At 26.6% G+C, this 25,714-nt stretch overlaps 7 protein-coding genes and 1 non-coding gene across 10 annotated transcripts; 3 read left to right on the top strand and 5 right to left on the bottom strand.

Moving 5' to 3' along the window:
• Positions 1-1,088: 1,088 nt before the first annotated feature.
• Positions 1,089-3,198, bottom strand: LOC127284497 (hsp90 co-chaperone Cdc37). Its single transcript, XM_051309944.1, has 5 exons — positions 2,984-3,198; positions 2,579-2,712; positions 2,062-2,503; positions 1,688-1,993; positions 1,089-1,615 (listed from the first exon to the last, which is right to left on the bottom strand). The coding sequence occupies exons 1-5, from the start codon at positions 3,014-3,016 to the stop codon at positions 1,424-1,426; spliced, it is 1,107 nt and encodes a 368-aa protein (XP_051165901.1). The 5' UTR covers positions 3,017-3,198; the 3' UTR covers positions 1,089-1,423.
• A 205-nt stretch (positions 3,199-3,403) lies between these two features.
• LOC127284501 (uncharacterized) lies at positions 3,404-6,697 on the top strand. Its single transcript, XM_051309949.1, has 3 exons — positions 3,404-3,685; positions 4,303-4,671; positions 6,403-6,697. Exons 1-3 carry the CDS (start codon positions 3,634-3,636, stop codon positions 6,495-6,497), a joined length of 516 nt encoding a protein of 171 aa, XP_051165906.1. The 5' UTR covers positions 3,404-3,633; the 3' UTR covers positions 6,498-6,697.
• A 152-nt stretch (positions 6,698-6,849) lies between these two features.
• On the bottom strand, positions 6,850-10,116 carry LOC127284498 (probable galactose-1-phosphate uridylyltransferase). Of its 3 annotated transcripts, none has more exons than XM_051309946.1 (7): positions 9,783-10,116; positions 8,865-8,904; positions 8,624-8,793; positions 8,310-8,515; positions 7,955-8,183; positions 7,664-7,880; positions 6,850-7,584 (listed from the first exon to the last, which is right to left on the bottom strand). In XM_051309946.1, exons 2-7 carry the CDS (start codon positions 8,887-8,889, stop codon positions 7,397-7,399), a joined length of 1,035 nt encoding a protein of 344 aa, XP_051165903.1. In that variant the 5' UTR covers positions 8,890-8,904; positions 9,783-10,116; the 3' UTR covers positions 6,850-7,396. The 3 variants fall into 3 exon arrangements, with proteins under 3 accessions (XP_051165903.1, XP_051165904.1, XP_051165902.1); XM_051309947.1 differs by lacking the exon at positions 9,783-10,116 and adding an exon at positions 9,250-9,273; XM_051309945.1 differs by lacking the exon at positions 9,783-10,116 and adding an exon at positions 9,142-9,254.
• Trnaa-cgc (transfer RNA alanine (anticodon CGC)) lies at positions 9,511-9,582 on the bottom strand. Its single transcript has one exon. It is a non-coding gene; the product is annotated as a tRNA-Ala (tRNA).
• A 332-nt stretch (positions 10,117-10,448) lies between the features above and the next one.
• On the top strand, positions 10,449-11,220 carry LOC127284502 (H/ACA ribonucleoprotein complex subunit 3). Its single transcript, XM_051309950.1, has 3 exons — positions 10,449-10,662; positions 10,918-10,960; positions 11,049-11,220. Exons 1-3 carry the CDS (start codon positions 10,609-10,611, stop codon positions 11,144-11,146), a joined length of 195 nt encoding a protein of 64 aa, XP_051165907.1. The 5' UTR covers positions 10,449-10,608; the 3' UTR covers positions 11,147-11,220.
• Positions 11,221-12,003: 783 nt separating this feature from the next.
• On the bottom strand, positions 12,004-17,411 carry LOC127284495 (trafficking protein particle complex subunit 10). Its single transcript, XM_051309942.1, has 12 exons — positions 17,217-17,411; positions 16,627-16,847; positions 16,321-16,511; positions 15,998-16,193; positions 15,771-15,882; positions 15,469-15,656; positions 15,167-15,385; positions 14,338-15,104; positions 13,614-14,277; positions 13,098-13,550; positions 12,627-12,948; positions 12,004-12,474 (listed from the first exon to the last, which is right to left on the bottom strand). The coding sequence occupies exons 1-12, from the start codon at positions 17,293-17,295 to the stop codon at positions 12,347-12,349; spliced, it is 3,540 nt and encodes a 1,179-aa protein (XP_051165899.1). The 5' UTR covers positions 17,296-17,411; the 3' UTR covers positions 12,004-12,346.
• A 252-nt stretch (positions 17,412-17,663) lies between these two features.
• On the top strand, positions 17,664-20,981 carry LOC127284500 (serine/threonine-protein phosphatase 4 catalytic subunit). Its single transcript, XM_051309948.1, has 6 exons — positions 17,664-17,941; positions 18,770-18,941; positions 19,094-19,246; positions 19,367-19,618; positions 19,738-19,976; positions 20,175-20,981. The coding sequence occupies exons 2-6, from the start codon at positions 18,792-18,794 to the stop codon at positions 20,302-20,304; spliced, it is 924 nt and encodes a 307-aa protein (XP_051165905.1). The 5' UTR covers positions 17,664-17,941; positions 18,770-18,791; the 3' UTR covers positions 20,305-20,981.
• Positions 20,982-21,063: 82 nt separating this feature from the next.
• On the bottom strand, positions 21,064-23,207 carry LOC127284496 (tubulin alpha chain-like). Its single transcript, XM_051309943.1, has 5 exons — positions 23,032-23,207; positions 22,645-22,867; positions 22,217-22,518; positions 21,533-22,114; positions 21,064-21,473 (listed from the first exon to the last, which is right to left on the bottom strand). Exons 1-5 carry the CDS (start codon positions 23,032-23,034, stop codon positions 21,234-21,236), a joined length of 1,350 nt encoding a protein of 449 aa, XP_051165900.1. The 5' UTR covers positions 23,035-23,207; the 3' UTR covers positions 21,064-21,233.
• Positions 23,208-25,714: the final 2,507 nt, after the last annotated feature.

The following is a 25,714-nucleotide window of genomic DNA, read 5'->3' as shown; positions in this document are numbered from 1 at the left end:
AACGTAAAACGGATATTGCGAAATACTTAGTTCCTTTAAATTATTAAAATCAAAAAAATTATTTCGTAATAACTTTTTCTTTCGATTCAATACGATATAAGTAAAAAAATAATAAACAAATAAAAACCGTTATTTTTTTTTTAATTAATAAAACTCGGATCACGACCAGGGACTTTTGACCATCTTTGACACTCTATTTTACAAAATTTAATTAAAATTAAAGTTTTTATAACTATGCGATAAATGGAAAAAAATAATAGTCATGCAAATATTTAATGAAAAAACAAGGCAATGAGATTATATAAAATAAATATGTTAATGACGTCATTAATTTGTTGAAAGCGCCCCTAGAGGGAATTTAGGAAGTGATAATAAGCTGATAATGATTTTCAATAGATATATATATATAATATTAACATATGTTAAGCGAAAAAAAAAATCCTGCTAATTAATGGATATTTGAATGATTTTAATTGAAAGATTGAGTAATTTTTAAATGAGCACAAATCTTATTCTCAAGGTTTAGAGATTGGAATATATTAAAACTCACGGCAAATGGATGTGGATGATTCCATACTGTACAAAAGAGTAAATTTATAATATGCTATTTCTTCGATTCCAATGAAATAAATGTTATTGTTATAATTTTAAAAGAAGCATAATTACTAGCTATTTCAAATGAAATTCACTCTGATGTTTAGCATGCAAAACAATACTACGTACAACTGATTGTATGAAAGACAGAAAATAATACCTAAACCCACCAACGGCGTAGAATTGTAAAAGGATATTACACATTATTCGCAGAATGTAGAACAGATGTGTTTCTTGTTATTTAAAAAAAAAAACAAAAGGGGCTTTAAAGCCCATTGTTTCAAAACATTTGAAAATGACAGGGTTAGGAAGATTTGAAATTTTCTACGTAAAGGCGGATTCACATGCTTTTGAACAGCCAATCAGAATGTATTTCCGTTGACGTTAAAAGAATAAATACTTTTGATTGGCTTTCAGTTTTTTTTGTAACTTTTCCTTTTTCTTCTGTGAAAACATAATTTTGAAAAAGTTTTTCTAATTGATAATAAAAAAAATTATTTACAAATCAATTTATTCATTATTATATACATGATAAATACCTGACAAAGACAAAAAATAAATTTTAACATTTAATGTTTTTGAAAATTGATTACAAATATTATTTTAGAGTAACATTAAATTTACTATAATTTTAAATATTTAAAAAAGAAAAGAAAAATACGAGGCCAAAGAATGAAAAATTATAATTTATCAAATTAATTCGTGTAAAAATTTGTTCATATAATGAACTAAAAATTATTTCTTGCAAGTTTTTTTTTCTTCTTATATATTTAAATGATGTCTTAAAATTATAATGTCTGGGGGAAAAAAATATTTTAACATCACCTTTTTAAACATCGGTTGGCGGTTTCTTTTCTTCCTCATCCTTGACTGCACTTTCTTCTTTAGCTTTAGCATCAGGAACCCATAAACCACTGTCTATGCATCGTTTCATATGATAACGAGCTTCCTCTTCTGGCATTGCTGAAATTGTTTCTTGCAACATTGGTATGTCTTGTGTCTCAAAACATTTTTGTAAAGTCTGTAAAAAAAAAAATTTTTAAATTAATTATTATGAATAATTATTTATTGTAATTTTTAAAAATTCACATACCACTGGAAGACTTTCAAATACTTCTGCAGGATCAAGACCACCAGGTCCTAATCGTGCTTTTCTCTCTTCCTCCTCGGCTTCTTTAATTGCATCGGCAACTTTTTCCGCAGCTCTTTTTCGAATTCTTTCCTTAAATGATCTCAATTCATCGTCAAACGATGTTTTATATTCCACTTCGGCAATTTGAATACGACTGAAAAATGAACCAACGCATGCCCTTGGATCTACATCCAATTGTTTTGAGAATTCTAAAATATACTGCATGCATATACACTGATGTGCAACGTGTTCCATCAATTCGTGTTTCTAAAAAAAAAGGAAAGATTAACATATTAATCGTTTTTTTTGCATTGTTAAATTAATTATAAATTTACCTCTTCCATTTCCAAATTTATGCACCACATTGCTAAATAATTGGCTGTATTTTCACAAACCAATTGTAAATTATCCTGTAAAAATCGTTTACTATCATCATATTTTCTCAACATTCCAAATTCCTTAAGTTTCTTTTCATTTTCTTTAACAAATTGTCTCATTCTCTTTTCTTTCTCCTCATCGCTTAACATTGATTCCTCATCTTTTCTTGCTGGTTTTTTATTAATAACTGTTTTTGCAAAACCATCTTGACCAATTGTATCAACATTCCATGGTGTTAATTTTTCCTTCTTTTTCATTTCTTCCTCACGATCTTTAATTTGTTTTTCATCTTTTTCCAATTCTTGAAGGGCTTTCTTTAATTCTATTAAATCATCTTTTTTGTTTTCATTTTCTAATTGCGCAAGTTTTTGTTTAGTTTCCTTTAACTTCTGTACAGTCCTTTTAAATAAATATAAATCAAAAAAATTAAAAAATAGAAATTTAATAAAAAAAATGTAAATTTAATTTATTTACTCATTCTTCTTTTTGTCATGATCCTCTTTTTCTCGTTTACGCTCTTCCATTCTTTCAACTCTCGCCTGATGACGCCATCGAAATAAGGATGGTGTATCAATGTTAGGATGAGTGTCATCTTCGTCATCTGAAATCTGTACAGAATTTTAATAAAGTAATTCCACTTTTGTTTAAAATTTATATTTCTCTATAAAAATGTTTGCGGTTTCGTAATTTTTGACAACTCTACAAATGTTCCAATATTTTTACATCATAAAACAAAAAAAAAAATAATAAAAGCAAACTTTTTGTTTAATTGTATACTATTTTTAGATATTGAATATTAGATAAGTCATCTTAATGCAGAACCAGATAACCACGTTCTTTGCCGAAGAATTTTTATGTGGAAACTCAGCTTTTTCTTACCTCTATATCTTTCCATTTACTATAATCCACCATTTTGTATAATTAATTTCTTTTAGTTACAATTATTGTATTTTAATATATTGAAAATTTATAAAACCGGTAGTTATTGTTTGCTGGTTTATTCTTAAATTATCCAATTATTTGAAATCTTTACTATTCACAAACAATCACAAACAAATTTTTCTTGTATCAAATGATGTGAGTACAATTATACAAGATCTTAAAACTCTCATAAAAAGTTTATCTTCCTTTTGATATTCAAAAGTTTCACTAATTTGCCGCAGCGCTGATAGTCAAAATTACTTCCCCCTCCACACATTCACTAAAAATTAAGCTTGTTTCATATTGACGAATCCTATCGTTCATTGTAAACTCAACTTGATAAGTGTGAAAGTAGCTTTACACAAACACCTGTGCAATTAACCTGATTAAAAAAACACTTTGTCACTAGTGTTGTTGCTAGTAAATTCTAGCATATTTTAGTGTTTTTTAGTATATTTTAGATCTACATATTGTTTCATAGAACTCCGTATAATTACAGTGATTCTTCTTCGCACAGCTTTGATAATAAAAGCATTTAGTAAATACAATATTTATTGAAGACCATTGTATAGTTTTACATTTAACTATTTGTTGACTTTTTTTTAAACATGAAGACGATTGCAGGAATATGTGTTTTATTTTTTATAACAAATGGATTTGGTAAGTTTCATATTATATTCAATAAATTTCTCTTATTTTTATTTTAATGGAAAAATTTCAATTTAATGCAAATTATAATTTTAAATAAATTAGAAACAATAATGCATAATTTTTATATATTACCAAATAAAGTATTGAATGCTAGAGGCGGTGAAAGTATAAAAAAAAATAAACGAATTTCTGTTTATGTCACGATATGTCAAATAATAATCTAAATTTGCATTTTTATCATAGAAAGAATTTTTTTTTATATGCATTTAAAAATGGAGACGTGGCATTGTGTATTTAAAAAAAAGCAAAATTTTATCTTTATTAATATATGTATCAATTTTTATCAATTACTAATATTAGATTTCACTTGATTGTGTAATGTTTGTATTTTATCATTTTACTATTAAATTTCCGAAAGTATTTGCTGTTTATTAATTTTAAAATCAATTGGAAAAATTTATTTAGTATTTTTAAAAAATAAAGTCTGATATTTTTAATTGTCTAAATAATTTATTGTAAAATTAAAGTTTAAATATTTTGAAATTATTTTGTTTCATGGAGACGCAGTGGATTTTTTTTTATTATTTTGAAAATATCAATGATTTTTCTTTTTTTTTTTTAAACAGCTGTAGAACCAACACCACCATCAAAATCTAATACAACAACGGCAGTTCCACCGACCTCGACAACAGTTCCTTCTAATTTGACCACGACAGTTCATCCTAATTCGACAACAACTACAACAACAACAACAACTGCTAAACCAAACACGACAACACCTGTACCAACAGAACCACCAAAACCAGAACCACCGACACCTCCACCAACTCCAGCTCCAACGACAAAACCAACAACGCCAACGCCTCCAAAAACAACTGTTAATCCATCGCCAACTCCTCAGCCAACCTCAGGAACAACAACACCTGTTCCAACGCTTTCTCCATCGCAACCAACTGGAGTACCACTACGTCATTTTGATGGTTTAAGTTTCATGGGTAAGTATTATTTTTCCCCTCGAAAAAAAAATTCTATATTTCTTTAATTAATACATTTTACTACTTTATTATTATTAAAAAAAAGGCTGTTTCTATTTCGCCCGTCGCGGGCGAAATAGATACGACTGTGTGAACTGGCTATTTCGCCCGTCGAAATGAATGTGTTTTAGAAAACGGGCAAAATAAGAAAAATAGATTATTTCGCCCGTTCAAGATAAAATCGAGTATCTGTAAGACGGTGGAGTATATTATTTCGTCCGTGAAATGTTTAAACAAAAACGGGCGAAATAATCAAAATACAATATTTAGCCCGCTAGGTATAAACAGCTGTTGTATATTTCAATTTACAAACTAAAATTATTTTAACTTTTATTTTGCAATTTATGTTAAATATCATATATTTGATAAACAAATTTGATGGTCTCATTAATTTTTTGTGTTTCGATAAAAAAAAAGGGTTTTTCTGATTTGTTTCTCAGCAGAATCATGGTTTTATATATCAATGTGACATTATACTCCGTATAGTATATTCTTTAAATATTGAAAACGACGGTGCGTTGTTTGAAAATCTATTTGGTATCGAAAGTAGTTCATATGACATTCTTTATTTTGATAGTCTTCAATTTTATTTACTCGTTGAATTTAGAGATGCAAATATACAAAAATTTCAGAAATAGTCGATTTTTGAATTCTTATTTAAATTACAAAATTAAAATCCACAATTTTTATTACCAAAGTTTAATAAACAAAATTAAAAAATTTTTTTTTTTCATTTTTCATGAAAAAAAATTTTTAAAATGATTTTTTCAATTTTTAAGAAAAATTTTTTTGCAATTTTTTCGTCAACAATTTTTAAAAGAAAAATTTATAAAAAATATTAAAAAATATTATTAATTATTTGAAAAAATATTAATATTTTTAAATCGATGACGATCAATTTTAATTGTTTTCGACTTCAACATCGTAATTTTAATTAGTTAAATTTAATAATTATAATTTATAATTTTAATATTAGATTAATTTTTTTATAATTTTAATTATATTTATTTACCATTACTATAAAATATTAAATTTTTTTAATTATTTAATAAGAGTAATTAATACCTCTATAAATATATTAATTTTTTTTCCAATACAATTTCTTTGATAAAATAATTATTATTCTTTAAAGTCACGTCTCAAAAACGTGTAAAATAAATATTTGAAAAATCTTCAAGTTAATAATTACAAACAAATTTTATGTTACAAATATTCTCAAAACTTTAATTAATAAAATTTTTTGAAAAAAAAATAGAAAATAATTAAGTATTAATTTTAAGAATTTAAAGAATTTTTAAGAACTTTTTTTTTATTTAAATTTCTTCTATTTTATTAAACCAAATACTCCAAAAGATATAAATAAATAATATTAGACCTATGCTCAGACGTCTTTTTTCTATCCATCTTATTTGTTATATTTAAAAAAAGTAAAATTATTTTTTCTCATTATCTAAAAAACAGTTGTCTATACTTAACGGACGAAATAATATACTCGCCCGTCTTCCAGATACTCGATTTTATCTTGAACGGGGGAAATAATCTATTTTTCTTATTTTGCCCGTTTTCTAAAACACATTCATTTCGACGGGCGAAATAGCCACTCCGTAAAAAAAATATTTATTTCTAGTATTATTATAATTATTATTATTATTATTATTATTAACTAAAGAGTTTGTTTTATTTTAATATCAGGTGGCATGATTCTCACGGTTTGTATTGTGGGAATCGGTGGAATTTCATGGAAATTCTATAAGGCTTGGACGGATCGCAGTTATCGTACACTGTAATTTCAAATGATTAGATTAATTTTAAAAAAAAAAATTTCTTCCCCTTTTATAATGTTATCATTGAGAGAGATAACATTATAAATTGTGGATTAATGATTTCAATTATAATAATATTACGTATTTTTTATATATATATCAGTAACAATGTAAAATATTAAGTGCTCTTAGCACAGAAAATGTGCAACATAAGTAAGATTCAATTATGTCTTTATGAGTAACTAATCAAGATATTTTTATGTGAAAATTTTTTTTTTCAATAACTGAAAAATCATCTATTGTTTTTTTTTCCATTAACAGCAATATTTTAATAATTTACATTTATTTATAGAAAACTCTCAGTGACAGAAATAAGTTTTTTTTTTTAATTAACAAGATGGTGCTTTACTTTTTTTTAAGTCAAAAAAAAATTTTTTTTTTTGATTATCAACAGAATCAAAGATTTATTGCATTTATTATATTATTTTATTGATTTCTCAATACTTTTTTCAAATCAAAAAAGCACAAAAAAAAAGTATAAGAATTGTTTTAATTATAATGTACAATAATATTGAAAGATCTGATTTTTATTTTATTATTTTTATATAGTTCTTTTCAGATGCAAAATGCACAATTAATGATCTGATCAGTTTATATCATGAAGATAAGTTTATAGAATTTTTTTTTCTCATTTGTAAAATATAGAAAAATAAATTTAAAGTCTAAATAGACTGAAATTATAATAATTATTATTATTATTATTATAAGTCGACACATAGTTTGGATTTGATTTGATGAAACAGTATTTTAAGCTATATATTATATCCAGTTTCTGACCAAAAAAAAAAAAAAAAAAAAAAATTGTACAACAAATGTGTGAAATAAAATTCATTGATTTAAATTGTTTTTTTCTTTTCTTGTAATTAAATTTCTATATTTCGTAATTTTTCAGCCGCTTGCTCTGGTGTTAAATCACGTTGAACTTGAGCTAAAAGTTCATAGCCAACCATATGTTTTTTTATTGTTGCTGAACGAAGCAAAGGTGGAAGATAAATACCGTGAAATGTCCAATGACTACAATTCTCCTTTAGATATTTTCCAGTAGGAGCACCTGGAATTTTATATTAATAGTTTTTCTCCTATTTTTTTTTTTTTAGAATGAATTTTCAATATATGAAAAAATATCCTACCGTGCCATCCCATGGAATATGGAAAGGAACAATTAAAAAGTTTATCGTATTTCGAACAAAGTGTTTTCATAACAATTGCAAGTGATATTTGTTGATTTGCATTTAAATCTTGCATTCTTTGAATTTGTTTTTTTGGTAGGACCATTGTCTCGTAGGGCCAAACTGCCCAAAATGGCACAACTACAAGCCAATCGGAATTTTCAATTACAATTCGTTCCTTTAAAACAAATTCTAATCAATTTTTTCATATTTAATTTTAGTAAAATATAAATTAGAAATTTAATTAAAGACCTTTTTGTTTAATTCCTTTTTAACATAGTCGATAAGTAATGGAGTTTCTTTTCGCTGATAATAATCGCGAAGATATTTGTCCTTAATTTTAGCTTCATTTGGTAAAAAAGAACTAGACCAAATTTGACAATGTGGATGGGCATTACTGCATCCCATTAAAGCACCTCTATTTTCAAATATTTGTACCCATGTCCATTTTTCACCTAATTCTAACATTTCTTTGATCCATCTTTAAATTTAATTTTTTTTTTTATCAAAATGATAATTTAAATGAAACTATCGTTTTAGATTTAAAACTTGTTTTTTGTAACCTTGAATTAAATTTAAATTAATTAAAAAAGAAAAAAATGCTCACTGTTTGATGACTTCACCAATTTCATCTATATTCATACGTGCTATTGTGACATTCGATTTGGGATGAAAGCACATCACCTTGCATTTTCCTTTTGCAGAGCCCATTAAAAATAATTCATCATCTGAATTTGGTGGACTTGGTACATTCTCGAGTAGAGCAGAAAAATCATTATCAAAACAAAATGTTTTTTCATAATTAGGTGTTATCTAAGAAGTAAAGAAAAAATTAATAATTTTTACAATTAGAAATTAAATTAATAAAAATTTTCAAAAAAAAAAAAATATATATTTCTGTAATAAAAAAAAATTGTGTACCTGACCATTTGCTCGAACATTTCCTGGACATAAAGGATTATTAGGATCGTATTCTGGAATTTCTTCATCGCTAAATGGTTCCATTTGTCCTCCCCAAGGACGTTTCATTCTATGCGGTGACACTAAAACCCATTCACCTCTTAAGGGATTATAGCGAATATGTTGATGTTCTATAAACAAAATTTTAATAAATATCTTTGAAAAATTGATTGATAATAACTTGATTTGTATAGGACTTTACCTGTAGGGTCAAAATTCTCAGTCATCTTAATTTTCAAAATCTGAAAAGCAAAAATACAATAATTTAAAGAAGAAAAAAATAATAATAAAAGAATAATAATAAATAATAATAAAAGAATAATAATAATTAAATAAAAAATTAATTAGAATAATAATAATAATAATTTTAAAGAAACAAATACTTATTTTTATTTCAAGTCTAGTAAAAATTTCACAAAATAAATCTATTTGTAATATATTTTTGAATTTTTGTTTTTAAAATAATAAAATTAATAAACCTTAACGTGTATACTACAATCAAGACTTGTTAAAATCTGGTATTTTGCTATAGAATCTGATATTTGTAACTGATAAATAATATAAAAGTAATTATCTTTACAAGTGACCTTCTGTTAACATTTTTCAATGTTGGAAAATTATCTTGTTTATAATTATTACTAACATTGGATTAAAAAACAATTTTCAAAAGATAAAAATATAATTTACAATAGTTATATAAATTATTCTCTATATATATAAATAAAAACAAAACACGTGTGTACATATATCTATATCCAATATACACGAGAAATTTAGAAAATTAGAAAAGTAAAATCAAAAATTAATTAATTCTAAATCTAAAGGAAAAAAAAGAATTAAACTTTTATTGGAGGAGCTGGGATTTGAACCCAGGACTTTCCGCATGCGAAGCGGACACTCTACCACTGAGTTACACCCCCTAGTAAAATTTCTAGTGAAAAAGAATTGTACATTAATGGAAAATAATAAAAATAAGAATTTAAATTAAATAAATAATTGATATATATTTCATTATAGAATTATCTTTTAATTTCTTATTGTTTGTGTTGCTAATAATAGACACAATGAAAAATATTATTGTAAATGTTTATTTATATAGGTTATAAAGACAAATACTCACTTATTACTGTAAGATGACAATCAAAATGGCATGTACAAATTGTAACACTACAATGGAAATTCCCATGAATTGAAAAACTTTGAGATTAAAATTTTCCTTTTTTTTGCATAAACAACTTGATAAAATCCACTTCAATTGATATCCACTTAATGTGTGTGTAATATGACACATTCCATTGTATTAAAATAAATGACAGCAGCTTCAATTGTTGTACTTTATGAATTTTGTGTAGTGCAGCTACATTTCGATTAAGAAATTTATAAAGATCATTAACTAAGTTTCTTGATTGAGACGTAAGTATTAATTATCTTCCTATAAAAACAGTGTAAATTTTTAAAAATATTATTTCCAGAATGACATTCTGTACTTCTTGCATTTTGGCGGTTAGGAACTGAAGAATCAGGTTTGCCAACATGAAGTATAAAAACGAGGAAAACACTTCTACCAATATGATAAATACTCTTAATTTAAGTAAAACAATTATAATAATTACTATACAATAATTTCAATTATCAAATGTTTAATAGAAATATAGTACAAGAATTTTTATAATTTTGAATAAAAAGATTCTAATGTAACAATTTTGAAAGAAAGAAAAAAATGTTTCATCATTTTGAAAATGTTGTGTTTAGCGCCAAATGCTTGACACTGCCGAGTTCAAGTGTATGTCTCTTTAATTGCATTGTTGCTATAGCACGTGTGTCTTGAAGATATAGGTTAAAGTTTATTTTGCTGATATTTATTCTAATTACTTTCTCTAATTTCTAAATAATTAGACAGTTGACATTGTTAATTCTCGCAGAATTTTATTTAACACAAAAGAAATATGTATCTAATGTATTATCTCGATACAGATGGAAAACGTGTTTATACACTAAAGGTGAGCTCCAAATTATTAGAATTGGTTTATTTTGTTAATTTTGCTACAGATATTAATAATAATTTGAAAGGAATTAGTTTATTACTTTTTCTATTGTTTGCCATGAGTATTAATTATTTTAAAAATTTATTTGAACAATAAATACACAACATTGATTTTTAGAACATAACCTCAAAATGTCTTGTTTATGATTACATATATTGTAAAAATAAATTGTGCATGTAAATAATATTTTTTCCTTTTTTTAATTTTCAGAAAATGGATCCTAATGGAAAACCCACCATGTCGGCGCATCCAGGTATTTAATAATTTAAATAATCAACATTTTTTGATAATATTTTCCTTGTAATTAAATAATTAACTTATTAATTTTATTTTAATTATAGCTCGATTTTCTCCTGAAGATAAATATTCAAGAGAACGTATAACATTAAAGAGAAGATTTGGATTACTTTTAACTCAAAAACCTCTACCTACTTATTAAATTTTAATAATTTTATGTTACTTTCATAAATATAAGTTTAATATTTAATAAATATTTTTTAAGTTTTTCTCAAATATTATTTATAATTTAATTTCCCTCATTATATATTTAAAATAATTTTTAAATATAGGATTAATAATAATATTCATACCAGAGTATTTGATAGAAAATTTTTTTTTATTAAAAATGTAATTTCAATATTTTTAATTACAAAACTAAAATTTCTAAATAAGTCAACAGTCGAAATAAATTGACAAAATAAATCTTTTAAACATTAATATATAATAAAAAAAAAAAAATTACTGTTTAATGGAATTCAATCTTCATTTTTATAAACTTCGGAAGACGAATTCAATTTGTCTTTGGACTTTTAAAAATAAATTATAGTTGAACCCGTATAATAAATTATATAAAAAAAAGTAATAAATGGCAGCATTAAAATTAATTTAAACAAATTTAAAATATCAATTGGAAAAGTTTAAATAAATTTTGGCTAGAATAAAATCGACTTACAATATAATAATTAGGAAAATCTCAACTATGATGATTAAAACCAAAACCTCGTGTTTCACAATTCTATATCTTAAAATTAACGAGATACCAGATTTTTATATATGAAACGACTTAACAACTTTCCATTTATATATATGCCATATTTTACATCGTACAACTTGTATAAATAGATATTAACAAGTGCAAATAATGAGTATATAAATGTATACAGAATTATCGTTACTCTATACATATAAGTACACAGTTCGATCTAGATAAATAAATAATTTTTAATCTATGATACACCTAAGCTTTATAAAAGAAAAAAAAATGATGGAATCATTTATCCCTGATGAATCAAATACGAATGAGATTTTCTCGCTTTTTTTTTGATATCGAGAAGAATCAATGAATTTAATAAAAACTAAGTGGCTTTTAAAGCTATTCACAAAATAGCTCTTGATATATCTCCTGCACTATTTTGTATTGTCAGAATATTACTAGATATTTAATGGCAGAGTGTTCTGTTATCTTTTCAAAGGCTTCATTTTTTTTTTTTCATTTAAAAATTATTACATTTAATTTCATTTTAAATGTACAATAAATACTTACAAAAAATGTGCATTGATATCCTTCTGACAATTTCACCTTTGCAAAGATATACATTAATTTACAAAAATTATTATTCAATTTTCCTAATTTTTATCATCAGGTTGTTTCTGATGGCGCTGTTGGCAAAACATGAACTTGTTGAGCCTTACTCGCATTATAAACTTGTCCGGGGCTAAAAGGTTCGAGTCTCGGTCCCGATGTTATTTCATTTTTTCGAGATGTATCTGTAATTGATAAACAAAAATTAAAATAATTAATTTATCTAAATTTATTTTCATTAGTATTATTAAAAATGAATTATTTTTACAAGAATTTAAAATGAAAATGTTCGAGAATGATGTAAAAGAAAAATAAAAACAATAATTGAAAAACGTACCATTCTTTGATTCCGTGGCGGGAATATATCGAGATAATCTAACAACTGGAAGGGGCAAGTAACCGCTTGTTAAAGGCATTACATCTAAAGTAACGCTCTGTTTCTCAAGAGTCTCCAATGATACAATGCCGGCAGTTCTTCCACAAACAGCCCACATTGTTTGATCAGCCAAAACTTCGTACATAAGTTGAGGTGAAGGAGTTGGATTGGAAGTAGGTAACATGCGTGTCACTGTGAGATAAAGATGGCACATGCTGCCTGCACGGCAGAAATCACCTCCGCCTCCAATAGCTTCAATTTTCGACGTCACTGTAAACAATGTCTGAAGAATGCTTGTTAGAAGCGCAAATTCTCAACAATTATATACTCTTAAAAAAAAAAAATTCACATTTATATCGTGCTTCGTTGATGAAAAAATACAAAAAACACAGAATGAGGTGAAAGAAATCATTTTTTTTTTATTTTACTTACCACATAGTCAATAATGTCGAAATTACATTTATAGACATTGCTATTTTCCTCCAATTTTTGTAAATCCTGAATATGTAATGGATCATTTTCTTCGTCATTTTCCTCGTGAGAATTTATTGGAATATATTTAACTCGAAAATCAGTTTTAATAGGCATTGGAGATTTTTCATTTTTACCAAATTCAAGTTCCCACATAAATGACACGTTCATTTCTTTACCAATTATTAATTTTTGTCCAGCAAGAGGATTTAAACTTTTGAAATTAACATCTACCGATGAATTACTTGTTAATTGTGGTTCAGTGAGTTGTAACAATTGATTACTCAATCCTGTTACTAAAATTTGAAGATATTTTCTCTGTTTAGCCGTGTGTAATTTCATAACTGACATTAAAGGTGGAGCAAAACTGAGATCTATACTCTCTTCTATACCCCATGGACATTGTATATTTAACTGAAAAAAGAAAAATTCACAATTATTTAATAATTCGAGAAGAAATTTTTTCAATTTTATTACCTTATGCTCTATGGACGAGGATTCTTTTTTCGGCGAAAGATCGGCAAACACTTTCAAAGGAATTTTTGATATTTGAAATGGTTCACAATTTGGTAATTTAATATTATATTCCTTAAGTCCCGATGTTCCATTATCGTCAATTTGTAATGTGAAACCACGTGATGTTCTTAATTTTAAGATTTCATTCTCAGTTATTTTTACACTTCCACTAGAAATAACTAATTCGATATCCTGAATAAGACCGGCTAATAAATCCCTTGTTGAATTTAACGAAATTGTTGGTTGTGTTTTTGCTATTTGAAAACACAATCGTGGACTTAATATCGAGGATAAAAATTCTAATTTATTTTCAATTATCAACGATAATTGACCAACTTTATAAAAACCGGGTGTTTCAAATCTTCGTTTAACAATTATTGTATTTTGTCCCGGTTGCAATGTAAATTCATCGCTTACAAGAGCATTGTTAAAATCACTTTTCATATTGGCCGATGGTTTTCGATGTTTTGTACTATCCGATCTTCTTATTGGTATTTTGACAATTTGTGGATTCGCCTTGGCAAGCCACATACTTTGGTCCTCTTGTAATTCGAACTTTGAATTCATTGATATCGACAAACTCTCATAAATAGATTTCTTCACATCAATTGTACATTTTAATAATCTGAAAACAATTTAAATTTAATTTCAAACTCGACTTTTTTTTTTCAAAATTAATACTTACAATTCTATTTGTGGTTCGTTGGGTAATTTCGTTCCCTTTCTTCTATTATTAGGCACCTGTGGCTTCTGTATTTCTTCAACAGAGACAGAAGCAAGATTACATTTTACTTCTCTTGGTAGTAAACTTTGTACACTAATCTCTATACTAACTATACAATCCTGTACCACTTTGTCCGTGACATTAACTTCCATACTGAGTATTGTAAAACAATCAATGAGTTCAGTGAGCAATGGTTTTGGGGAAGACAACATTTTCATATAACCCATTAATTCCTCAAAATATGTATTACGAACAGTTATATGTAAACTTTTATTACTTGCAATTGCAGCTGATATTTTTGTATAACGTTCAACATCGTCCATTCTTTTATAACATTGAGCCAATTCTAATTGTGTTTGTGCTGCCAAATGTAACCATCCTTCATCTGTATATGTTTGTAAGGCATCCGATAGAAAAGCAACGGCTTTTTGATTTTCACCTAATTCCGTGTAAAAATTTGCAAGATCCTTACCAATTAAACGTGCCGATCTTATACGTCCTATATGTTTATATGTTCCCATTGCCAATTCAGCGTGTTCAAGATATTGTCTTTTAAATGCCTCCTTCGAGGACAATGCCTCCTTTAATTTATCAATTGGCGTTGGTTTCCCCATTGCTTGCGGTTCCGAATCTCCTATTCCGGCTATTAAATAAACGACAGTGTGTAATTGTTCACTTGTCGGTTCACTGCCTGGCATGAGACCGCACAATCTTCCCAATGCCTCCAACTGAAATTTTTAAAATTCAAAAAACCTAAATTTACAAAAAAAATTGATATATTTTGAAATACCTTATCTTTAGCAACTGCCCATAAACTCGCCGTATGAACAGAACATCGATCAACTTGTTGATTGTTTTCCGAATTTGCCATCGATAATTGACAAGCGTGAAGTACCTCTAATGCACAAAGAAAAGCCCAACATTCGACGGCACCTTCTGGTTTTTGAATTTCCAAAATTTGCAATTCACTGAGGGTATTGTGTATGAATGATAAACATCTTTGCGCAATCTATTGACAAAATATTTAGTATTTAAATTAAATTAAATATAAAATTGAATTAATTTTTTTCTAAAATTGAAATTATTACATACCTCCCAAGGCATATTGCGTAACAATAACATTGCCGCTTGTCTGCTAAACAAATAACTCCTCAGATCAAGTAATGAAGCTTTACATTCAGCCAACATCAGTCTCAATTGATGATCAACGGTATTATTTAATTTTACACCTGACCAATTGTTCAATGGAATTTGAAACGTACTAAGCCAGACAGCCGTATCTATGATATAGAAAATAAAAATAAATTCCGATACATGTAAGGAAAATATATAAAATATATAAAAATTAATAGAAATAAACAAAATTTATTAATTAGTTTGAAAATTGTACTCACCACCGACATTTGAATTGAGTACAAACTGTGTAAAAAGTGCATCTAATTCATCATATTGTATCAAAGCTTCGTCATATAAACCTAATACTTCTAAAACAAATGCAAGTTCTTCCTGCAAAAATATAAAATATTTTTTTCTTAATTTTTAAGAATTAAATTTTCCTAAAGGAATACTTAAGGAATAAAACCTTTAGTCTTTCAGAATAATAAATAGAAAACAAACTCACTTGTAGAAGAAAATAATGGCAAAAATTCCAACCAAGTTGATTTCGTTTTTCGCGATGATCTTTTATGATTTCTCTAAATCGTACAAGTGCTTTGTCATATGCAATTAGTGTTAATTGTCGTATTCGCACAACTAAACCTCTCCACGATTCAGCCGATCGCGATTCAGACTTAATTGGATTAATAATCGATATGCATCTACGAAATTAATTTAAAAATAATCAATTAATTTGTTATTAAAATAATTATTTAAGTGAAGCTATTAAATATATACAGTTAATTATTAAATTTCATTAATTAAACGAATAATGAAAAATAAATTTACCTGTCTCCATGTTTTGATCCAAAATCATTTCGAATTTTATCTAGAACTGTCGTTCTTGGAAGCAATTTATTACTTTTTTTAATATCGTAAGTTTCTACAATTACTATCATCCAATCTTGAAAATTATTTCCTAGAGTTTTTAACCATTTATCTATGTCATCTTTTACAGAAGATTTGTAAACATCAACGTCCTGTAAATTATTAAAAAAAACGATTAAAAGAATCATAAATAACTTCTATTAAAAAAAAATAAATTTAATCAGTTTTCTTTTAAAAAAAATTTTAATTGATAAAAAAAAAACTTACCGAACACTCTGTCCAGTATATATGAAAAATTGGTTGTTTGACGAGATGCCAATTTTTATCTCCAGGCAAAATATCACTGGAAAATGGAATAAATCTGGGATTGAGTTTAACTTTTTTAATTGGCAATTGACTGAAAGATCTACGCCATTCAACAGTTTCATCTGATACTGCTTTAACAAGATTATTCACCAAACTAGTAAATAATGCCTCATCTCCAGCACCTAATTAGAAGAAAAAAAAATATAAATTTTAATTTCATTTCTAGGTTAACTTGTTTAAACTTAAAAATAATTAAATTCTAAAAAACAAATCAAATTTTAAATATCTATTATTAACTAAATATAAACAAACATTGAAAAATACATCTATTTAAACAAAAAAAGACATAAGAAAATAATCAACATTCTTAAAACGTAATACGAGCATTTTATATGCAAATTATGGACCGTGATAAAGGTCAAGATATATCAATTACATTATTGATTAGATTTAAAAAAAGAAGAAATGTGTTGATTGACAGTTTCTTTGGGGGCGTTCATAACAATGACAATTAAATCTTCTCTATAATGTAAAAAATAAACTAAACTTACATGTAATAATTGATTTGTTTTCCATGGAAATATTTGACAGAACTTTATCATTAATGGATGGTTTGCCATTGCAATTCATTTCCAATTTCTGTCAAATCTCTCAAAAGCTTATTACTTTTTGTGTTGCTTTTGATCATTACAAATAAATCTACGTGTAATGAAGCATGAAATATGCAAACACTGAACTTTATACATAGAGAGCTGTCATTGTTAAAGAAAAGATGTATGAGAGAGTGAGAGAACAAATAAATATAATACTCTCCTTTTTTTCTTTAATTGCGCATGTGTAGTATAAAAATCAAAAACTTTTTCCGGAAGTGCGCACTTTAATTGTCCAATTCTTTAACCAATCAAAAATGTCGCAGTACGGAAAATGGTAATATGCCATCTGGTGATTATTTTTGTAAACTTGTTAAAGAAGTCTGCAAAAAAATGTTTTATTTATAAATTTGTCATTTAATTTAAGTTATTTTTTTAGAATTTAAATAAATTTCAATTGATTAATAACAGAAAAATTATTGTGTTTGAAATAGTTAAGTGAAAGTTTTGTATTGACATTAATAAAAGACACCGCCCGATTTTCGGTATACTTGGTTACTCATCTAAATCATTTTTTACTTTATGATGATAGTGCCAGAGAAATGAAAGGTTGTGTTGCATTTTCTAATTTAAATTAAAACGAACTTTCTTGATATTCTGCAAATTATTACATTTGTCAATATAAGGTGAGTATATTTAAGCTTGCTTTATATTTTCTGAGAATATTAGTTTATTTAGAATGATTAATTATACTTAAATTGTCCAAATGTTTACTTACCACGTAAAAAACGTTTTGCCAATTTTTAGGAGTATAATGGGGAAGCTTTATCTTAATTCATTGCTTATTTCCTTTTTTTTTGTAATTATATTTTTGTCTATTTTTCCATAAGTTGTATGTCAATGATTTTTGCAAACTTAAATTTTGTTTATTTCTGCAAAAAGTTAGACATTGATTTTCTTTCCTGCTTAAAATGTCCTTGTATATTTTGTATAGTGCAATTTATTTTTGTACAGCTTATAAACAAATCTTAATTTGATTCAAGGTTAATTTTTGTTTTATTATTTTTCAATATTTTTAGAAAATTAAGCTTTAAAATTTTAATTAATGATTTTTGGGAAAAAAAAATATTATTTTACAATTTGTTAATCGTTTTTTTTTATATTAAGTATAATTTACAATTAATTTTGATTGTTTATTCTTGTAAAGAATTAAAATAATAAAATTTTTGTTACGAGAATATTTGATATTTTCCTTTATTAGATAAAGTACGTTTCAACTAACTTGGCTTACGACCTTATTGTGATAAATCAATAAATATTATGATGTAATTTTATATTTTTAATTTACGCGTGTTTCAATAATGTAAAACAAACTATAAGAAATATAGATTTTTTTTTCAAAAAATAAGAAAATATTTCTTTAGTGTATAAAAAGGTTTTTTGAAAATTAAAACTAAATAATAACTTGGAGATGGAAAATGTGTATTTAATTTTTTATTAATTATTTTTAATAGGTAAACTATTTCTGTTTGAAAAATGGCCGATTCCAGTGATTTGGATCGGCAAATCGAGCAATTGAAAAAATGCGAAATCATAAAGGAAGCAGAAGTAAAGGCTCTTTGTTCAAAAGCCCGGGAGATTCTTATAGAAGAGAGTAATGTGCAAAGAGTTGACTCTCCAGTTACTGTAAGTAAAAATATTTATTTTTCTATATATTTGTTTATTTTTTATTTATTTATTATTTCCTTATAAAATATGCTTTGTACAATTTATTGTTTGAAGCTCAATAACTTTATTTTAATTTATATTTAAAAAAAAAACATTTTTTATTTTTACAGGTTTGTGGTGACATTCACGGTCAGTTTTATGATCTGAAGGAATTATTTAAAGTAGGGGGTGATGTTCCGGAAACGAATTATCTATTTATGGGTGATTTTGTTGATCGAGGCTTTTACAGTGTTGAAACGTTCTTACTTCTTCTTGCTCTCAAAGTAATTTTTGTTCTTCTTAATTATTTGATATTTCTATTAATTTTAAAAATACTTTTAAAAGAAAACTTTAAAATTTAATTTTATGATTAAAAGTTTCTAATGAAAAAAAAAACATTCCAGGTTCGTTATCCAGATAGAATTACATTAATCCGAGGAAATCACGAATCAAGACAAATTACCCAAGTGTATGGCTTTTATGACGAGTGTTTAAGAAAATATGGCAGTAATACAGTGTGGCGTTATTGCACAGAGATTTTTGATTATTTATCATTGTCAGCTATTATTGATGGGCGAATATTTTGTGTTCATGGTGGTTTGTCGCCTAGTATACAAACACTCGATCAAATTCGCACAATAGACAGGAAGCAGGAGGTAAAAAATAAAAATTATTAATTTGAATAGAAAATTTATTTTTTAATTAAAAATATTTCTTGTATAATTATTTTTCTTTTTTATAGTAAGTTTCTTTTTCAATGTTAATAAAATTTTAGGTACCTCACGATGGACCAATGTGTGATCTTTTATGGTCAGATCCCGAAGATACTCAAGGTTGGGGTGTATCGCCTCGAGGAGCTGGTTATTTATTTGGCAGCGATGTTGTAGCACAATTTAATTCTGCTAATGACATTGACATGATTTGTCGAGCTCATCAGCTGGTAATGGAAGGATATAAATGGCATTTTAATGAGACTGTTTTAACCGTTTGGTCTGCGCCTAATTACTGTTATAGGTAAAAAAAAATTTTAATTTAATATTTGATTAATTACTCTTAATTATTCATTAATTCATTTAGTTTTGAATTTGGGGTTTTTATTCAATAAAATGAAGAAAATAAGATAATAAATCAGATCAATATTTAAAATTATTATCTTATTTAAAAAGAAATATAAGATAAAAGATAAAAAATTTTCTAATCTTTTTAATCTAGATGTGGCAACGTGGCTGCGATTTTAGAATTAAACGAACTTCTTCAAAGGGACTTTACGATATTTGAAGCTGCACCACAAGAAAGCCGAGGAATTCCAAGCAAAAAGCCACAAACTGACTACTTTTTGTGAATGAATCAATATTTTACAGCCAATTTTTCTGGCTTAATGGACAATGAAGTTTTAAGATTTTCAGTACATCTCTATAAAGCATTTATTCAATTTTTAAAACAAATTTTAATGTTTCTCATTGGATGTAAATTAACATCAAAAAAATTATGTGTACATAGTCAATACTTATAATATTCTATTTAACACACACACATGATAAACTTCAATTAAACTAATATTAAATATAATAAAATATAATTGAAAATATATGCATCTATATAACGTTCTTTATGTAACTGAAAAAGAAAAATTCATTTTCAATTCAAATTTTCTATTGTGTTTAAAAAAAAAAAAAGATGTTATGTACCTTTTTTTCTGACGATGATTATAGAGAGAAATTTGTACTGAAAATCATAAGACAGAGATTTATTTCATTAAATTGTTATTATAATCGGAGTTTGAAGTTAAGTGTGTCTTTCGTGACTCATTGTGTATCTTCAAAATTTTTTGTACTGTATACAAGAGAATGTCTGAGTTAATAGTATTTAGTTAACTTGAAAATATAACGCGTCAGAGTAAGTCGTTTTTTTTTCTTTTTAAAAATGCATATCTGTAGTTCGATTTTATGAAATTAATAATTTTTTTTTCCCTCGCTTAGTTTTGACTGAATTTTTATCGAATAAAATTAATGACAGAAATTTTCAGGCATTCTTATATTCCGCTGTTCCTTTCTTTGGGTGAGGAAAATTATTTAAAAAATTTTTTTTAAAAAAATCTAACTTTTAGTTGACGTAAAATCTATATTTTTTTCTAATATTCAAAATTTTATACATTTTTACAATTTCATTGGTTGAAGATACAAATTTTTTTTTATGCTCTGAAAAATGCAATTTTTTTGATCTGTTTTTTCAATGTTACAGCAAAAAAAAAAAAAAATATTGGAATTTCGTTTAGAATTCGGAACAAGTATCTGGCGTAGCTGGCGATTCAAGTGAGACCTCTTCGTAATCTCTTTCGAGTGCCGCAAGATCTTCTCTAGCTTCGGAAAATTCACCTTCTTCCATTCCTTCACCAACGTACCAGTGAACGAAAGCTCTTTTATTGTACATCAAATCGAATTTGTGATTCAATTTTGACCATGCTTCTTCAATAGCCGTTGTGTTTGATAACATTGATACGGCTCGTTGAACCTAAAATGTAAAAATTAATTTTTTCTTCTGGAAAAAAGAAATTGTGAGAAAAATCTTACTTTTGCCAAATCGCCTCCAGGAACAACAGTTGGTGGTTGATAATTTATACCAACTTTAAAGCCAGTTGGACACCAATCGACAAATCGAATGGAACTTTTACCCTTCATTGCTGCAATTGCAGCGTTAACATCCTTGGGTACAACATCGCCTCGATAAAGAAGACAACAGGCCATATATTTTCCTTCACGTGGATTACATTTTACCATTTGATTTGATGGCTCAAAACATTCGGCTGTTATTTCACCGACAGACATTCCCTCGTGAAATGCTTTATCAGACGAAACAACTGGCGCATATGTGGCAAGTGGAAAATGAATTCTTGGATATGGGACGAGATTTGTTTGAAATTCCGTTAAATCAACATTTAATGCACCATCGAATCTTAATGAGGCTGTTATTGATGAAACAACTTGACTTATTAATCGATTTAAATTAGCATAACTTGGTCGTTCAATTCCCAATTTTTTTCGACAAATCTCATAAATTGCCTCATTATCGACCATAAATGCACAATCTGAATGACTTATTGTTGAATGAGTTGTCAATGTTGCATTATATGGCTCAACCACTGCTGTTGATACCTGTGAAATATTTTCATTGAAAAACATTATTTTGTTTTGAGATTTTATTGCAGATTTTGAAAATTTTTAAATTTGAAAAAAAAATTGTGGAATTTAATTTACTTGTGGCGCAGGATAAATGGCAAATTGTAGTTTGCTTTTCTTTCCATAATCTTCTGAGAGTCGTTGCATTAAAAGTGATGTAAATCCAGAACCAGTACCACCACCAAACGAATGAAAGACGAAAAATCCTTGAAGTCCAGTACACAAATCAGTTAATCGTCGAATTCTATCCATTACCGATTCAATTACTTCTCGACCAATTGAATAGTGTCCTCTCGCATAATTATTCGCTGCATCTTCTTTACCGGTTATCAATTGCTCCGGATGATAGAGTTGCTTGTAGAGACCAACTCGAACTTCATCTGAAAAAAAATCAGATTTAATTTTCATTGAAATATTTTAATTAAGTAAATTACAATTAATTAACAATTGGTGATTCATTTATAATTATTTTCATATAATTATTTAATTATTTTTAATTTTTTTACCAACGACTGTTGGCTCCAAATCGACCATAATTGCACGTGGAACCATTTTTCCGCTGCTTGTTTCATTGAAAAATGTATTAAAACAATCACTGGAAAATGATACTTTTTTATCGGAAGGCATTGTTCCATCGGGTTGTATTCCATGTTCTAAACAATATAATTCCCAACAGGAATTTCCCATTTGAACACCAGCTTGGCCAATATGCATTGATATACACTCCCGCTGTGAATAATTATTTTTATTAACATTATCTAATTTTAAAAATTTATTTTACAACGTTAAACATTTTTATTTTTTTAGTTTAATTTATTTAGGAAAATTTTGTTTTATTAAATTAAAATTTTCCGAGATGTATTTTTTAAATGAAAAATTTTTTTTTTTAATACCATTTTGAAAGGATTTGCCGAAAAATTTATTCACGAAAATTAACTAAGAATTTTGAATGTATCTTTCATAAGAAATTGTAGAAGAAAAATTTAGTTTATAAATAATAGACTTGAAAATTTTGAAAAACTATAAAAGTTTCATGTTGGAAAAAAAACTAATTATTTATTTGATTGACGTTACCGTGGTAACGAAATTAAAAATAAAAAAAAGACAAAAGAAAAAGAATTCATTTGTCAAGAAAATAGAAGAAAAAGGAAATAAGCTTTATTTATTAATTTTAATTTCAATTACAAAATAATGTTACATATTTATTAAATAATAATAATACTAATTATTATTAATAATAATATTATTGTAATAATTATAATTAATTACAATTATTATGTTTATTACAATTATTTATATATTATTTATTTATTTAAATTATTATTAATTTATATTAATTAAATATAAATTAATTAATATTAAATATTTTCCTATTATTAATTATAATTTATCATTTTTAATATTGGATACATTTAAGGTCTATACATATTTTCCTATTTTTACTACGAGCAGTAAAATATTTATAATATTAAATTGTAATATATAATATATTTAAATAACTATTTTATAATAATTTATGATAAATAATAACGTTATTAATCGATTTATGTTTATTTTCGTGTTTAAAATTCGCGCGGTTCTCCGCAGTTCGATTGCTTATTGGTTCGTACGGTCGGCCAATTGGAAGCGCTCGAGAATTGCGCACTCGCGCGCAGGCCCGAAGGCTAATTCAGTATGGCGGCCGCCTTGGAAGAGTGAATAGTGTGCGTAGCGTTCGGTAAATTTTGTTAAAGAAGAAATAACTATTCGCAAATTTTCAATCTTTCTATCATTCTTTTTAGTTTTTAATAGTAAATAAGTGAAAATATAGCTCGATGTTGCCAATAAAGTTAGATTCTTTAGCTTCTGTTAAGTTTGCATATCAAAATTATAGATTTGAAAGTTTTAGTATATATTTCTTCTATTCGGTTAAACTCAATTTTCTCAACATTTTTTGAGTAATTTCAGTAGTATTTTTAAGAAAATAATTTTTTAAAATATTAAGTAGCAAATCTATCGTATTATTGCATTTTTATAATATACATTCTAAAATATCAGCTCATTGTTTCTTCCAAAGTGGTCGTCGGTGTGAAAATATAAGAATATTCTCGTGATATTAAGTGATAAAAGGTAAAAATATTTATATTGTGCGGGAAATATTGATTAATTTTAACATAAATTTTTTTTTGGAACAATTTTATTAAATTTTGCAAGTAATATTTTCTCTCTGAAAACCGTTATAATTTGCCATTCCTTGTTCCATACTAATTCCCTGTTCAGACCGTTGATAGAAAAAAATTACAAGTCGGTATGTTTTATTGTTAAATTATTTGTTATTTATTTAAACGGGAGTGTCGAAAGTGTTCGTGAATTAGGGACAATTTTGAATTTTTATCAAATCGTAATAATTATCGTGAGTGAATTAAATAAAACTTCAACAAAGGTAATTTGAGTGCAGTAGTGCAGTGTTTCGGAGTCATTCCCCCTTCCGTACACCCTCCCCTTGTAAAGTGCACAATATGGCGCCAAAACAGTATAAGCAGCCGCCATTTTGTTTTCAACAAGTGTTGATTAAACTTTTTACATTTTCTTGTTAAATTTTTTTATATTTAGTTATACGGTAGTGTCGAAAATGTTCGTGAATTATAGAAACGTTTCGGAATTTTTATTAGTGAACAATTATCGTGCGGGATATTTATTAATTTCGCATAAACTTTATCGCGATTAATGCTCTGTTACCGGGTGTAATAAACAATAGAAGCTCATGTATAGTGTCGATTGTTGAACGATTTTTAATATTCTTGAATTATTTCTTCGGTTAATATATATTAATTAATATTTCAATAAAGAACATTTTAGTGATTACAAACTTTTAATGCGTGTGATTCCTATAATATGGGATAAGGTTAAATTATTAAGTGAAGAAAATATTGGAATGCATTGTTTACAGGCAGCGATAGTAGTACGAAGTATTTATAGACAAATAACTATTCAAAATTCTCGGAATATTCTCGTGTTCATAACGGTGGTTGTGCTGGAACTATTTAATTAATTTGAAAATGAAGAAACATTTAGAGATTTGTTCTCCTTGACTATTGTGTGTGCGGGATAAATTTGCAATAGTTTTCCGCAATATGAGTGTTAGTGAAATAAAGTGTTGTTCTGAAAGAGGATAAGGCAGTGGTGAAGAAAGGCGCAGAGAACAGCAGTCTAGGATACATATATATCTTCAACGCGAGCTGGTCCATGAGGAAGCTGTGCTGACAACAATGGAGCTGGAATGGAGGATTACAGAGCGGTGAGAAAAAGGGCAGAGCAACGCTTCTGGGGGTCTTTAATTACGTAATGGCTCTCTTTTTTTTGGGGGGGGGGGGTTAAAGACATTTTTACGAAATATTTTACTTATAACAATTTAATTTTTTAATGGTTTTTTTTCTTTTGTTTTTCTTTTATTCTTTTTTCTTGTCAAAATCTTTTGTAAAGGTAAAGGGGGGTTTAAGAAATTTTTTTCTAATTGTCCTTACGTAATTAATGAACGGCCCCCTATATTATATCGCGACGCTGGAACTCCGCGATCGGTGAGTGATTTTTTAATTT

This window comes from Leptopilina boulardi, unplaced genomic scaffold (genome assembly GCF_019393585.1).
Source record: "Leptopilina boulardi isolate dan_hultmark-lab unplaced genomic scaffold, ZJU_Lbou_2.1 LbouV2_325, whole genome shotgun sequence".
NCBI classification, from domain to species: Eukaryota; Metazoa; Arthropoda; class Insecta; order Hymenoptera; family Figitidae; genus Leptopilina; species Leptopilina boulardi.
This window is presented reverse-complemented; position numbering and strand designations above follow the sequence as displayed.

Coding starts and splice junctions, on each gene's coding strand:
- LOC127284497 (XM_051309944.1), bottom strand. CDS start 3,016: ATGGTGGATTATAGTAAATGGAAAGATATAGAG. Junction 2,504..2,578: donor CATGACAAAAAGAAGAATGA/GTAAATAAATTA, acceptor TTTATTTAAAAG/GACTGTACAGAAGTTAAAGG. Junction 1,616..1,687: donor TATTTGAAAGTCTTCCAGTG/GTATGTGAATTT, acceptor TTTTTTTTACAG/ACTTTACAAAAATGTTTTGA.
- LOC127284501 (XM_051309949.1), top strand. CDS start 3,634: ATGAAGACGATTGCAGGAATATGTGTTTTATTTTTTATAACAAATGGA. Junction 3,686..4,302: donor TTTTATAACAAATGGATTTG/GTAAGTTTCATA, acceptor TTTTTTAAACAG/CTGTAGAACCAACACCACCA. Junction 4,672..6,402: donor TGATGGTTTAAGTTTCATGG/GTAAGTATTATT, acceptor TTTTAATATCAG/GTGGCATGATTCTCACGGTT.
- LOC127284498 (XM_051309946.1), bottom strand. CDS start 8,889: ATGACTGAGAATTTTGACCCTACAG. Junction 8,794..8,864: donor TGAGAATTTTGACCCTACAG/GTAAAGTCCTAT, acceptor TTTTGTTTATAG/AACATCAACATATTCGCTAT. Junction 7,585..7,663: donor ATATTCCATGGGATGGCACG/GTAGGATATTTT, acceptor ATAAAATTCCAG/GTGCTCCTACTGGAAAATAT.
- LOC127284502 (XM_051309950.1), top strand. CDS start 10,609: ATGTATCTAATGTATTATCTCGATACAGATGGAAAACGTGTTTATACA. Junction 10,663..10,917: donor AACGTGTTTATACACTAAAG/GTGAGCTCCAAA, acceptor TTTAATTTTCAG/AAAATGGATCCTAATGGAAA. Junction 10,961..11,048: donor CACCATGTCGGCGCATCCAG/GTATTTAATAAT, acceptor TTTTAATTATAG/CTCGATTTTCTCCTGAAGAT.
- LOC127284495 (XM_051309942.1), bottom strand. CDS start 17,295: ATGAATTGCAATGGCAAACCATCCATTAATGATAAAGTTCTGTCAAAT. Junction 15,883..15,997: donor GCCATTATTTTCTTCTACAA/GTGAGTTTGTTT, acceptor ATATTTTTGCAG/GAAGAACTTGCATTTGTTTT. Junction 15,657..15,770: donor ACTCAATTCAAATGTCGGTG/GTGAGTACAATT, acceptor TCTATATCATAG/ATACGGCTGTCTGGCTTAGT.
- LOC127284500 (XM_051309948.1), top strand. CDS start 18,792: ATGGCCGATTCCAGTGATTTGGATCGGCAAATCGAGCAATTGAAAAAA. Junction 18,942..19,093: donor GAGTTGACTCTCCAGTTACT/GTAAGTAAAAAT, acceptor TTATTTTTACAG/GTTTGTGGTGACATTCACGG. Junction 19,977..20,174: donor GCGCCTAATTACTGTTATAG/GTAAAAAAAAAT, acceptor TTTTTAATCTAG/ATGTGGCAACGTGGCTGCGA.
- LOC127284496 (XM_051309943.1), bottom strand. Junction 22,115..22,216: donor CCATTTATCCTGCGCCACAA/GTAAATTAAATT, acceptor AATATTTCACAG/GTATCAACAGCAGTGGTTGA. Junction 21,474..21,532: donor CTGGAGGCGATTTGGCAAAA/GTAAGATTTTTC, acceptor TTTACATTTTAG/GTTCAACGAGCCGTATCAAT.